At 38.7% G+C, this 15,401-nt stretch overlaps 1 protein-coding gene across 1 annotated transcript in view; it reads right to left on the bottom strand.

Annotated features, from left to right (window-relative positions):
* Nucleotides 1–1,031: 1,031 nt before the first annotated feature.
* luzp1 (leucine zipper protein 1) overlaps nt 1,032–15,401 on the bottom strand; it is a 40,647-nt gene continuing 26,277 nt past the window's right edge. Inside the window, exons 2-4 of the mRNA XM_039680594.2 lie at nt 11,454–14,597; nt 5,269–5,453; nt 1,032–5,118 (exon numbers count right to left, since the gene is read on the bottom strand). Coding sequence (XP_039536528.2) covers nt 5,295–5,453; nt 11,454–14,363 — 3,069 coding nt within the window. The 5' untranslated portion in view covers nt 14,364–14,597 and the 3' untranslated portion in view covers nt 1,032–5,118; nt 5,269–5,294. The remainder of the gene's footprint in view (nt 5,119–5,268; nt 5,454–11,453; nt 14,598–15,401) is intronic.

Here is a 15,401-nt window from a genome sequence, read left to right as displayed (position 1 = left end):
AATATCTCAGCTCTTTAAGGGTTTAGAGCCTCCATTTTTGCACTCAGGTCTAAGTCCCATGGCCCTCTATCAGAATCCAGGGTTTCAAGAAGATTGGAGAAACTTATTTTTTCGCACAAAAAAAAAAAAACGAAAGGGGTAACACTGTCGTTTTTTTTGGGGGGGGGGGGTCGAAAAAATAAGTTTCGCCAATCTTCTTGAAACTCTGGATTCTGATAGAGGATCATGGGACTTTGACCTGAGTGCAAAAATGGAGGCTCTAGACCTTTCCAGACCTGAGATATTGAGATATCTATAATGGCATAAATGCTAAGTGGTATCGCAATATCTCAGCTCTGGAAGGGTTTAGAGCCTCCATTTTTGCACTCAGGTCTAAGTCCCATGGCCCTCTATCAGAATCCATAGTTTCAAGAAGATTGGAGAAACTTATTTTTTCGCACAAAAAAAAACAAAAACAAAAAAAAACGTCAGTGTTACCCCTTCCGTTTTTTTTGGGGGTCGAAAAAATAAGTTTCTCCAATCTTCTTGAAACTCTGGATTCTGATAGAGGGCCATGGGAATTAGACCTGAGTGCAAAAATGGAGGCTCTAGACCCTTCCAGAGCTGAGATATAACAGATCCCACATAGAATTTATGCCATTATAAAAATAGTGGATTCGTGGGATCTCAATATCTCAGTTCTGGAAGGGTCTAGAGGCTCCATTTTTTTAACTGTGCTGGCCTGTACATGTGCAGTGTGTTAGAGACCGTTTAAGAACGTATTAGTGAACTTAACTTCAGTTTCTTTGTGTGGCATGTGTAAGGCCCGAAATCTGTCATTGGCAGCGCTTTTAATACAGCACAGGAGATGAATAAACCCTGAACGAACAGAAGGGAAACCCACAGTCTGAGCAGTTGTTAAAAGATGAGCACAGTACAGAACTGAACCATACTTTGCCCCTGTCTCAACATAGCCATCTTACATTTAATAAACACTTCACCCAGGAACTTCTCTTAGAATGATAGAAAAAAACGCACAAGTGGGCAATGTCTGAAAAGCTGGTTAATTAACACTTTTAACTGAATCTAACTTTAATAGTTTATGGAAATTAAAAATAAAAAAAACACTCTCCAGGAGTCCAATAAGGTACACGTTTACACAAATAAACAAGAGCAAGGGGGGACAAATCTTCACATATCTTAAACATGGCCCACTTTACAAAATTACAAGATATTTTTAAATAAAACTATTTGATTGTAGTTTGAAAAAAAAAAATCAGATAACAGAAGGAAAAGCTTGTAAAGAACTACACAAATATCTTGGAATGATTTTTGGCACATTGTGTCAACTGAAATATATCGCACTTGGCCTTACAGGAAAAAAATAACAATAATTGACACACATGACAATAAAACACTTTGCAATTATATACAAATAATGTGGACAGTCTATCTCTCAACCCAGAAAAATATAAGAGCTGTCTCACAGTAATGCTGCAGGTGAAATTATTCTGTTATTCTGGCCAGTGCATAAAACACATGTACATATTTACACATCTTTGATGACTGTACATTCACTTAACTGGGGAGTGATTTAAAAAAAGAAAAGGGAAAAACAGGCATATTAAAAATTGAAGTCTATAAAGGTTAGGGAAAGGGGTAAATAAATTAATTGCTGGTTAAGTGCAGAATCTGGAGTGTGATATTTCATGACATTGACCTATTTTTGGCCTTTTAATGCTTTTAATGCAGGCACATGTCAAATGTGCACATGTCAAAGCCTTCAAATGTTCTCTTATGTGCATTCAATATTACTTTATTGTTCAAAAATGTTTTTATACAATAATTACAACTACTATTCTCAATAAGGTTTAGAAAATTGCCACTTAAAATGATTAAAAACCAACTGTCAGAAGCTAGACATGATAATGCTTCCTGACTGGTGTCATAGCTAGGTTAAGTTTGGCTAGCCAAAATGTCCATAAAGGTGATGGGAAAATCTTCATGTAGGAAGACGTATTTTCATGATTTTGCTAGTTCTTTTAAACGAACAGTATGCGAAACTATATAACCTTCAATCTGTTCTGAGACGTGCAACCAAATCTCAGACCGATTATTTCCACAGAGAGCTAAAGACAGAAGTGGAGGAAAGAAAATTTGAGACATGTGTTAGATGACTTCAGAGGGTGAACGGCACATTGACACATCAGTAAATGGGGTTGAGAAATGAAGAAGAATTCCTCGCGAATTGTGGTTTCAGTCGGCCTCTTTTTAAAAAAAAGAATAACTTTCAGAAACTCTGGACTGTCTTGTGAGCGCATAAAATATACGTTTTCCGACAGCTGTGGTTGTGCGTTGAAGCCACAGAGCAGCCGTGAGACCTTTGCCTGGCCGGGGGGTTGGGAAGAGAGATGTAGTCTGGTATTTCCAGTACAGACTCTCTATATATCATCACATCAATCTGGGTCATGCTGCAGTTTTAGGATCATGTTTGCAAGCTTTGAGTGGGCACAAATTTATTATAAAGGGATTTACAATTCATAATGCCTGAAACTATTTGCGGAAGTTGGGAAACAGCTAAAACCTTCCATCCCTACAGAATCCTGGCTGACCCTCCTGGTTCTTCTTGGTACCACACATGGACACCAATCCAGTCACCCACTCTGCTTCCTTTTTCACTTTGTATTTTTTATTTGCTGCCAGTTGGCCCCATTTCCTCCCTTAGAAGTTAGAAGGCCATCAAATTCAGCACTGACCTCCGACCTGAAACCAACCCAGGGACCATATATCAAGCCTACTGCTGCAGCTTCTTTAGCCAGCCAATAAAACCGCTTTAGGGACCAGCAGCTTGGATTACAGCAGCCCAGGGCACTAGGGTATTCTGAGAAAGCAAGGGCATGAGATACAGGAGCCAGCGTGTTCGCTCCAGCATGAGACCCTTGAACAGGAAGTAGAGGTGAAGTCTGGGATATACATTTGGAAAGACAAACGTTTGTTTTTACTTTGCAGAATAAAGTAGGGCAAATTTGAGAAGTACAAAGCCAAACCGCCACCTGAAGTCAAATGAGTTTAATAAAACATATAAACAATAAAAAAATAAGTTTTGTATGGGCAGCTTACTGTAGAAAATGAAATGCGTTTTAAGTTGGTTGGCACTATTATTTAGGGAAATGTGGTGTTAAGTTATGCAAGCAATACTTTTTGCTGTTAATCATGTGTAGAGACAACCAAAGCGGAGAACATTATTATACATTAGAAAAAACTTATTTCCAGAAAGATCTAGACTGTTTTCTTACTTTTGTAAGGCTGTTTTAATGATTTAAGTGCAATTACAAATTCATTAGAATGACTTAAATAAAAAAGATAAATTGATAGACAAACAGAAATTTCCACTTTTGTTTCAAAGACTCAATCCAGCCCAAGTCAAAGGGATGAATATTCAGGGCACAGAAGCACAGGAAAACAAAACGAAGCAAAACTGACCGTGATGGTGAGGTGTGGATCTTTTTAAATCTGTAATAACCGAGTGAGACGCCTGAACATCAACCCCCAGACCAACATTACACATACAGCATTAGATTAAAACAAACAGAAAAGTAAAACATCCCATATTCCAGTGACTGATGGATAATTGACCCTTTGTCATCATCGTCGATTCAAGGTATTGGATAAGAGAGATATTAATACACACAGACACTCAAGAGTAGTGTATGAGGACAAAAGGAATCTGAGCAGGAATAAGAAAATACATGGTTGGTGGCACTGAACTTGAGTTTAAAACCTAATGGAAACAGTACACAACATTTCATCTGCAACAGCTCTATTCAATTATATTTCAACAAGTTCTAACCACACGAGGACAACGTGATGTGCATTCCGATGTTTTCGATGGTGAGGCCATTTATCCAGGCATAGGCATTCATAACTGAAGCATTCTGCATCCTCTGTGGTGTCATGCTAGCCACCCTCAAGGCTCAACAAGCTCTATGGCTGAAATAACTTGAAAACACAACCCGTCTAGGGGTTTATTAGACTGACTCGGACCAGCAGAATCCCAAACGCTGGTTTTCTGTGACACAAAGACAGTTCGGATCATAGTCTTTCTGTGCAAATTTAGCGAGTAGAGAAGAGCGTCTGTAATGAGTCAGCTCTGAAAATTCTCTCGAAATGTCCAGAATTTGGGTTAATCCCAGTTAGCTACCCAGATGGACAAGGTCACAATGAGATGACCTCTAGGTGATCGGATTCTTCTCCAGTGGTTTGGAATCCAAAGCCAGAATCCCTTCAGAGCTACTGAGATGGGGAAAGGTCAACATGCAGATGCATTTCCCAGCTTTTCTTAAAAACGTTTAGTCTTGATGGCCCTGTGCATTCGCTATGCTGGTTGTGAGATCATCAAATCCAGTTAAATAGCAGATGAAGGAAAAAGACAAACTAATAACAGAATAAATTGGCATGATCGGATTCAAGGAGCAAATTACAAATGAGATCAAAATAAATTTGGACAACTGGGCATATGTACATCAATGAATAGTGAAGAATGTTGGCCTTAGCATGTACTCCAAGAATGTGGATGACACTACTGGCCCCTAAGACACAAGACAAAAAAATATGTATACACCTATGTGTGTGTTCGCCTGGATAATCAATGCATTTTAGTTGTGTGCAATAATCCCAATGAAAAAAAAAAAAAACAAACTGGATAGATAATTGAGAAGCTGTAACTTGCTCCTTGTGAGAATAACACATGGAGTTCAAGACCTGTGGCATCAGAAAGGTCTGTGAGGGGTTCTCAAAATGCATATCAATTACCCAAAGCCCCTTTCACATATTCCCAACATCAAGGCAGTCACATGTCTGCACCTCTCCCTTGTCATGTCTGACGACTTTAATACACTACGAGGAGCAGAAGAGGATTCATCGCTGTAGGACCATGTGACTTCCGTTCCCAAAGCGACAGCTGGAAGATAGTGAATTCATACAGGTTGATGTATGAGTATGATGACAAGGTTCCCAGGGGTCTTTTGGGGTCTACCTGCAACTCTTATCAGCTGATGGGTCTATTAAAGACATGGTGTAACTGAAGAGATGGGATGAGCTTCATTCCTTGCACACAGGGGCTGCTTTGAGATGCAAGAACTGAGGTAATAAAAACACACAAGGACACTTTAGGTCAGGACTCATTATAATCTGAGTAATTAGCTTCAAGCTTGCTTTAATTAAGTATAACCCAGAATCCTCTGGTCTTTTGATGAGTTTAACTGAATATGGCTATTAGAAGACACATACCTAGTTGGAAATGTGGGCATTTTGGATCAATTTTCCAGATGTCGGTTTGACCACGACCGGCTCCCATCGGCTGGGCGGTTTCTGCTAGACCAAGCTCCACGACTCCCAGGCCTATCGTACGGGTCCACGTCACCTGTGGGCTGCCTTCGCCATGAGGACGGAACAGGTTCTCCATCATCTGATGACTGGGAAGAGAACAAACATACAACAATGATTTCAATAGACTCAAAACTTCCCGCTTATTTAGTGCTCTTCTATTTATCCACCAAATTCTGTCATGTTCTGAAGCCCTGTTACAATCACATAATTGCCTGCCCATGATTATTTCATCTATTATACACAATATGATTGATTAGTTAATATTGTGGACACAAGATTCCCTTATTTGAACAGAAAAATGTGACGGGAATTTAAAGCAAATGAAATGCACTTTCAACAAAATAAATAAATCACTTGATGGTGCAGTAATGCATTAAGAGCGTGTGAAATATAAAAACGCCATTACAGGTTGAACCTGCTTAAAGACATTAGGGCAGAAAAAAAAAATATTTATAATAATAATCATGACTGACAAAGAGATTTTTTGAATAAACAAATACAGTATTTACAATAGAAATGGCCAGGACTTTAATTTTCCAGACATGAGAATCAGTGTTTTAAAAACGTCTTATATTTCCAGGTTTTCAATGTCTGTGGGAAAATGTGTATTTCATGCAAATTTACTAAGTTCCAAAAAAAAATTATTATGGTCCTTTTCGACAAAAGTATAAAAATCGTAATTCTTTTACAGACCACTCTTATAGGACACCTCAGAGGAGAGAAATTGCACAGACCGCAGAACAAGTCCCAATATAGAACGCCTATTGTCTCTTTTCTTTACCATGAAGGTGGAGACTTTACACAGCCAACCAAATGGTTTATGACGTCAGTTATAAAAAGTTCCCAAATGAGGCAGCAGGATATGCCACACACTGCTGTGGAATTTCGTACACTGCAGACAGATGCTAATTGTCCATAATAGGGCTTGAGGCCTGCTGGGATACGAGAGGTGGGTGTACAGGAAACCAGTTACGATGCATCGGCTGCCAAATGGGCAGGCGCAACCTTGCAACTTCCCCTGTCACTCAGGAAGGGGCAACGGGTGGAAACGACCAAAGCACAATCTTAAAGAAAGATGTCATGACGGAATGGGTCATGCAAGTCCATGTTACATAAATTTTAAAAGACATTATGAGAATAGTTCTAATTGTGCTGAAATGGCAAATGTTTTTTTTTTTTAGTGTCTAACACAGGTCAAGCCTTTATGTACTCAGTACCAAGAGAAGAACATGAGGCTTGTTACAAGACATTCTGGAAAGGTTTTAATAAAAGCTAATTCAATAAATTCCACTATTTTATCACCAGTGTTTCATGTGATTCAAGTATGCATTTATGTAAGGCTGTAGTTATGCAAGTTGAGTTTAACTATTGTTTCCTTAACCTTATTTTTTTATTAAAATTATTAGTTAGTAGTTATATTTTATAAGAAATGTATGTTGAAATTGAAACACTAATTGGTTAAATTAAAAATACAATAAAAAGTACCAAAAAAGGTAATATGGGATTTACAAGATACTTAAAGGGGAACAGCACAGAATCTGCATTGCTCAATGCTACTAATGATATATTATTATCGTTGGACTCAGGATCAAATGTTGTTTCAGTTTTATTAGATCTAAGCGCTGCCTTCAATAAGATTGAACATGAGATTCTTCTCAACCATCTGGAGTGTTGGGTTGGTGTCCAGGGTACAGCCCTTCAGTGGTTTGCCTCATTTTTAAAAGACAGAACAGTTTCTGCGAAACAATGGCCCCTATAGTTAATGGTGTTCCTCAGGGGTCGATTTTGGGGCCGTTGCTGTACTCTCTGTATATTCTTCCACAAAGCACAATTTTTCGGAAGTATAGTATTCCATACATTGTTACGTCGACGACCTCCAGTTTTATTTTCCTGTGAGCTTAGATAAAACCGGTTCACTGGACAAGTACAGGAATGTTACAGTGACATGTATTTCTAGTTACGTTCTCTAAATAAATTAGGTTTTGACTGTAGGTTCTCCCATCTCATCTACCTTTCCTGATCATTTAGGTTCCTTGTCCTTAAAGATTGAAGATCATCTAAAGAGTTTAGGGGTAATTCTGGATTCCTCACTAAATTTAAAAAAATGAATAATACATTTTAATAAAGATTGGTGCTGTTGGTAATGCTTTTTTAACCTAAGATCAATTGCTAAAGTAAAGTATTTTCTATTCAATAAGGATTTGGAAATTGCGGTTACTTCTTATCTCATCAAAGACTGACTATTGTAATTCTTTATATATTGTCTCCCCCCAGATTATGCTACTCCGCTTACAGTTAGTGAAAAATGGTAAATGGTAAATGGACTGCATTTATATAGCGCTTTCATAGACCCAATGGCCACCAAAGCGCTTTACATATTTGCCTCATATTCCCCCATTCATACACTCATTCATACACGGCAAAAAAAAAAAATGCACCAGCAAGGTAAGAAACAGGCTTTTAACAGGGTTAAGAAAAAGAGACCATATTACCCCTGTACAACAATCCTTACATTGGCTTCCTGTTAATTTCAGGAATGATTTTAAAGTTCTCATTACATCAATGATCTTATTCTCTACTCTCACCACTTTCAAAAGGTCCCTCATTTAAAATCAAAAAGGAGATTGTGCTTTTTCCTTGGTAGGTCCCAAACCTACCAAAGAAATAGTCACCCATTCCAAGTGAGGTCAGCTCCATCAATTGACACTTTTAAGTCATATTTAAAAATGTATTTATTTTATAAGTAATTAAGTAATGTACGTTTTCACATTATCATTACATTCACATTATCATTTTCCAATACAATGCCGTACTATAGTATTACCACATTACATTATACTCTTGTATGGTTAATGCACTTTTTGGAACACTGCAAATGAATAAATATTTTTATTGCTAAAGCACTATTTTTTCCTTTCCTTAGTTGGAAGTGTATCCTCATTAAGAGACATTTAACAAGATAAAAGCACACCCAAAGTGAAAGAACATAAAAGGATCACAAATTCAGCCCTCAAATTTACAATGTGACTTTGTCCAGACAAGCTTTTAAAAGATTTTAAAATCACACAACACAGGTGCCATTAAGCAAAGTGCTATTATACGACAGATAGTCACTTTCAGTACTGTACATTAGTAAGCAGCTAATGGTTGCTTGCATAAGCATTATTTTTCCCATATTAACTTCCAGAAAAAAAGATAAAAATAAAAACAAATACAGAATGAACCTGTGATCAAAATTCCTCCATAAATCACTCCAGATTTGTGTAATTTTCTAAGCACGGATGAAAAGTCATTCCAGCGCTAAACATAACATGACATCTGGCTGAACGGGATTACTTTACTTTATACAACTCTCCTCGCAGCAGGAGTATTAATGACTTCAGCACATATATTTGACTCACATAGGCTTTGTGTAAGAGACATGAAACAGATGACCTTGATCTTCGAGGACAGTCCTGGACATGTGCCGTCATTAATTATGGAGGAGATAAAACCTCTGCCTCTGTCAGCACAACACCACAGCGTCATTGATGGACGGATTGAATCTCCTCAAATCACTGTGGTATTGATCTTGTGTAAGACACAGTCTGGAAATCTGTCTGAAGGTTTAAATAAAGACACCCATTGTCAAGCTATTCCACTGTAGAGAACGCAGAGATAAAATGATGCTATATGATACGGTCCAGAGAAATAAAAGGAATCAACAATTCAGTACAGAATTCACAATTGTGATGGTAATTTTCTTCCGTTCCATTTACTAGTTTTACAATGTACAACCCGTAATAATCTACAAGTAACTGAAAAGCAAACCAAATTCTAAGGTTAAAGGGTTTCTTCATTTAAACATTGATCATGTTGTATGTTGTTTGTGTGTGTCACAATCATTGTGATAACCCTGAGTGAGGTATTTATTGAGAAGATTAGTCTAAATTCAGGGGGGAAAGAAATCACATGAGTTACAGATAAAGCTGAATGCATGCCTGACCATGGTTGATTAGATAAATCCTTCCTAATGGACTCCAGATTGAGGGGGAATGGATGAAGTTTGCTTTCAATCAGTTGTTGAAGCCTGTTAGACTAAGAATATGTGGGTGCTTCTTCAAATAAGGGCATTCATTTATTTTAAGTTTATTTTATGTACTACTGTATAGATTTGATTGTTTTAGCCTTATCTCAAACCCATACTTTCAATATACTAAAACTATGATAATTCATTATAAAAAATATATTATTTTTAAAATAATAATTACTTAAACAAGTGAAATAAGCATAAATAATCTCAATATTTTTGAATGTAAAAACTGCAACGCTTTACACAAATGACGGCTTAATCTTAAAAAAAAAAAAGTCAAATTATGCAAAAAAGTTTGAAAATATTAATCATTTGTACATTTAGTATACATAAAATTCCACATAATTTTTTTTTTTTTAAATTCCAAAATGTAATTTACATCGCTACTATGGTGGTAATAACAGAAATTGAGTCATTCCGAAAAAGGACTGAAATTACATTAAATTATTATTATAATTCTTCTGTAAAGAATGTGTATAGAAAAATAAACTACAGGGAGTGTTTAAGGCCAAAAAAGGCTCACAGTGGAAGAACCATCCATACATATCTTTACTCTCTGGAAACAACTTTTTCTTTTTTCCTATTTAAATTTCTTGGTAAAAAAGATTTAAAGTTTTATGGTACAAATCACATTCACTTCTACAGATGGACAGATGCTTTAAAGATAAAAAAAGATAAAAGATTCATGTTGGAGAATCCCCAACAGAGAAAAATAAGAGTGAATGTGATCACAATAGCAGTATATTAACTTACAGCTGCAATGACAGCATGAAGAACCATCTGTAGTACAAAGAAAACTAACCTTGGTGATAGAGAAGGGAGTAAGACAAATGATCTGACCTCTGCTTATGCAAGTGCTAGAATTCACTAGTGCATAAATCTTTCAGCTTTCTCAGATAAATGATCAGACATTTGCCATCCATCAGAACAACAGACAAAGAAAACAAACATGGCATGAAATAGAATGTGAGAAACCAGAAAGCGAGGGAGAATGAAAAGGGCGGTTTTTGAAGTCGTGTGCCAGGAGGGGGCCATGTTTGAGGGCCATCTCAGTGATTTAATTAGATCGTTGAGGGTAAATTTGAAGGCTGGGCTGTTTGAGATGTTTAATGAGAGGATGATGGTAATTGGTGCACTGATAGGGGGCAGCTCTATTCTCTTTCTTGTATTCTCAGTAAGTGAAAAAGAGTGAAAGCTAGTGAAAAGGGTCAGCTTTCCCCGTCTTGTTTTGACTGCTGGGGTGACGCCAGACTCAAATTGGTTTAGCTGTTGAGACAAAAACTGCCAGTTGACCTGACTAACAGCTTTTCTAAAAACAAAAGCATGATCTCTGACCTGTTTGTCATTAGCTGTACTGTATCAATATCTAATACTACACTCAAATGTTACTAGTACAAAACAGCTTTATTTATAAAAATAATAAAAAAAACAAGTAGTGTACTATATCATATACATATTCATATCAAGAAAACAGAAGAGAGAGATACCTCAAGGGCCTATTTTTCTCTTTCAGCAGATGAAGAATGATCTAAAAATACTTCATGCTTACAAAATATCTGTCCACCTCTCCTTCCAGATGCAGAGGATTACAAGAAAGACTTCCAAATCAAGCAAAACTTTTAGAAAACAAAAGCGTTAAATTCCATGGCTAAGAATTATTAATCAAGATGGTGGCACCAAATATGTGCACAGACTTAAAGGCTCTACTGAGATCATTAACAGGTGGTAGGACAAGTACACAGAACTTAAAGGGCAAAACAAACTACAAATAAAACAAACACACAAGACTACAGTGTTGGACACTCCATCAAACACTAGCACTGTTGCTAACTTTGGATCTGAATGAACAGATATTTTGCATTAGCATATTTTAAGCTCCCGTTTATCCTTATCTAAAGAATTCCCGGTGCTCACAGTGAAAAACAACCATTGGTTGACAGAACAATTCACTTACAGCACGCTTCTGGAATCTACATTATTAGTTATGGCCAAAAGGTAAAAAATCAGTACTCACCATGGGTTGTTTACGGCCTCTTGGCTGAAGTTGCTGGGCGCTGACAGGCTCATGCGCAATAGCCCTCTCTGGTGAAGGCGTCTTCTTGTTCCTTCGTCCTTGTTCAGGGATAGACGGTGCTGCATTGTTGATCCTACGCATGTATACCTCGGCTGGGCTTGGTTTACCTCCAAAGTTAGCAACAGTGCTAGTGTTTGATGGAGTGTCCAACACTGTAGTAGCCCTATATGCTCTCCAGGTGGTTGGAGCCTCGCCCTCATCCTCCGAGCCATCTTGCCTTATTGCTCGAGCAGATTCATTTACAGAAGCTGCCCCACGGCTCCTCCAAGTGCTCCTGACAGTGATGTTTCTCATTTCTGGCAAACTGTCATCATATGAGTGGTGGTTTTGACGGTGGCTTCTCCAGCTGGTCACAGTGGTGCTGCTACTGCTGCTCTCAAACCCAGATTCAATGTCATTATTTAAGTCTGAAGCACCTGAAGACTGGAGGCTGAAGCTACTTTGAGACAGGAGGGCTGCCTCCACAGGAGCGGTCTCAAGGTAACCGTGAGGTTCAGAGTGGTCTGCATCAGTCTCACTTTGACACAGAGTGATCTCACTCTTAGGGATGGATATTTCGTAAGGTATAGAGATGCTACCCCTATGCTCACTGCTGGGGCTGATGACAATATTACTAGTCGAAGTGTGCCTTTCCTTGGAAGGGGGCTCGCTTGACAAACTACTGCTCCGACTGCTTGTTCGAGAGGAGCTGGGATCATTGGGATAGAAGGTGATACTGCTGGTCATCTTGCTAGTCAATACTGGCTTAGTGGAGATCTTGGGTTTTCCACTGGTAGTCAAAGGCTCTGTGATTCTCCCTGACATCACTTCCTTCCTGTCAATCTCAACAATGGCTTGCTTGATGACAGCTTTTGACTGGAGGGCTTCACGAGGACTGCATACCCTGCGGATCTCAATACCTGAGGTAGTATGCATAGTCTCTTGGGTATCCCCTTCTACTGTAAGAGGCCTGTGTTGCTCCTCACCAAAGGGGCCCTTTGAGGAACCATCAGAGTAAGATTCTTGCAGTCGTGAGTATCTGGTATACTTTGATGATGTTTTTCCACTTGCACTTGATATCAGGGGGTCACTTTGCTCACCTGCCGATCGCCTGGAGCCAGTGGATTCGGTTTCAGAAGCTGAGGAGTGACCATCAGAACCGTGATCACTCAGAACAGATGAGACTTGAGACTTGTAAGCAGTATAGGATCCGTTTGCCTTGGAAAGACTCAACAACGCAGAAGCATCCTGATATAAACTCCCAGGTTCATTAAGTCCTTTCTCAGATGAGTCAATGATAGCAGCCCTGGCTGATTCATTATCACTTCCAGGGTATCTGGACAACTTGTCCACTTGATTCCTCTTGCTATCACTGTCATTTTGCTTGACCGATGGCTTCAAAGGCTTTTGGTAATCAGCAGCTGGAGGATAGCGACTAAGGACCGACATTTTCTTGCTTTCACTTGATGAGCCACTTCCACATTTTTTTTCTTTCTTGCCATCTTTTGTCTCATTGTCAGAAACAGCACTGGGAGCACCAGTCTTCAAACCTTTCCTGACATTATGTGCTGGACTAAGAGTCCTTCGTACAGTCTTTGGGGAGCATTCTGTGGAGTGACAAAGGTCTTTGTTCCTCAGTTTAGTTTCTCGCCTTTGCTGAGGAGATGCCTCTCTGCTTTTGTACTTGGAGATGACTGGTTCAGAAGCAGCAGGACTCCTATTTAGGAATTTAGGTGTCTCCTGTCTGACGCCACCTCGTACATTGATCTCCTCATTTTCCGCCTTGCCATTCTCCAGGGCCTTTGTAATGCTGCTAATTGCAGAGTTTCCATTACTATTGCTGCAACCATTAAGCTGCTGTTTCATCTGCTCAACCTGGTCATGGAGAGCTTGACTACGGTTCCTCTCATGCTGGTACTTTTCTATCAGTTCAGCATTCTTGGATTCCACGTTCTTCAAGTCCTCCTCCACTAACTCCATTTGCTTCAAACGATTTTTCAATCTTTCCACTTCCTGACTGAGGTCTTTTACCTTATTATCTTCCTGTCCCTCTATGCAATTTTTTTCATTCTCTGACTCATTTCTCAAATCAAGGTCATCTGAATGCTTTAAGTATTCAAAACTCTTCTTCCTGGTCAGTTTGCATGTAAGACCTGTTGAGAACTCATCCTCAATTCTAAGATCTCTAGAATCAAATCGGGTGTGGTCTGCTGTGCCCAGTTTGTTTTTATGACGTTCAAGCTTCTCTGTCAGTTTGAGTATGATTTTCTCATCCTCTCTCTGCCTTTCAAGAAGTCGTTTGCGTTCATTCACAAATGTCTGAGTGAGACTCTTTAGTTTCTCCATCTCTGCTGTAAGGGATTTTTCTGCCCTGTCCAGTCGAGTTTCAGAGGTATCCACTTCCTTTACACGTGCCTTCAAGGCATCAAGCTCTGCAGCAAGCTTTTTGGTCAGGTTTTTCTCCTCATTAAGACTAAGGCACAACTGGGTACAGTCTGACTTGCTTTTACCAAAAGCCTCTTCAAGCTTCTCAAGTTCAGACATTCTGCGCTGAAGACGCTCAATCTCTACTTTAAGATCCTTGGTAAGTTTCTCCTCCTGATCTAGTTTCTCCCTAACATCCCGACAAAGATCCTCTGCTTTCCTGACCTCTTCATCTTTGCCTTCAATTTTGAGCAATCTCTTCCGCATTGCCTCCACATCGGCGAGCAGTGAGGAATTACTCCCTTCAGCCTGAATGATTTTGTCCTGAATGTCAAGAAGTTCATCTTCAGCTTTCTGTAGTTTTCCTCTGGCCTCTTCAAGCTCATCCAGACGTCGCCCTAAGCTCTGCAACTTGTGCCTTAGATGGCGATTTGTTGTGTCTGTCATTTTTTCTTTCTGATACTAATCCAATGTGAGGTCTTTATGATTGATTGATAGAGGGGTACACATTTGTATGGTGGTGATTTCTAAGTGGCTCTAGGACTCTGAAGAAGAAATTGAAGATTCAAAGTTAAGATCCCTTTGTCCTCTTTTACCTTTAGGGGGAAGTTTTGGATATTTTATTATTTTATTTACGCCTTGTCTCCACAATCCCTAGTGATCCAAGTGAGTTTTGGTCACCTGCAAGACAAAAAGAAAGAAACAAAAAGTGTAAGTGTCTAATAATTAAAGATAAAAGATAATAAAGATAATCCCCCAAAAAATCAGAAATATATTTAATTCCCCATATTTTGTTTACAGAATTTAAATTAATTGAATGATTGGATTAGATTAGGATACTAAAAAATGAAGACCTCGAAAAGGGGAAAAGGATGGCAAAGGACAAAGGAACATCCACTAGCTTATTTGCCGTCATCACAACCTATGGTAATTTCAGCATCGATTTTTGCTGCACTTTTGCTGACAGCAGCACAACTCACTGTCCATGTGCACGTCTCATTGGCAACATTCATAGAGACAGCGATCCTTAATCACATCCTCAGGATTACATCCTGAACAAGATTTAGAACGTTTTACACGCCAAGACACTTCTGGCCACAGTAACACACACTATGAGCAGTCTACAAGCAGTGCCTCCTCAAATTAAAAATAAAAATGTGACGCTATGAGCCACTGTCTCTCACTAATTTACAGTTTATAATTTTAATCTACCAATCAAAATCTCACAATGAGTCTTATTAAGACTGATGCAAAATGTCTTGATAGCTGTCAGTTGTTTTGGTAAAAACCCCAAGCCTTATTAAATATTCCACTAAATACATTGAAAGCACACATAGTAGCAGCAGTTCCAGAGGTACTACAACATTTTAACCAAATCTAAAGTGCATTTCAATATGACCGTTCAACTGGCAAGCCCACCAACATGGAGACGGGCCTAAATGAATGAGCTGCTGTGTGTGGATTGCAGGAATTCTTTTATAATAC

The sequence above is a fragment of the Pimephales promelas genome, chromosome 15 (assembly GCF_988280905.1).
Source record: "Pimephales promelas chromosome 15, fPimPro1.hap1.1, whole genome shotgun sequence".
Classification (NCBI taxonomy): Eukaryota; Metazoa; Chordata; class Actinopteri; order Cypriniformes; family Leuciscidae; genus Pimephales; species Pimephales promelas.
Note: the sequence above shows the minus strand (reverse complement) of the source record. Positions and strands in the feature narration are given on the sequence as shown.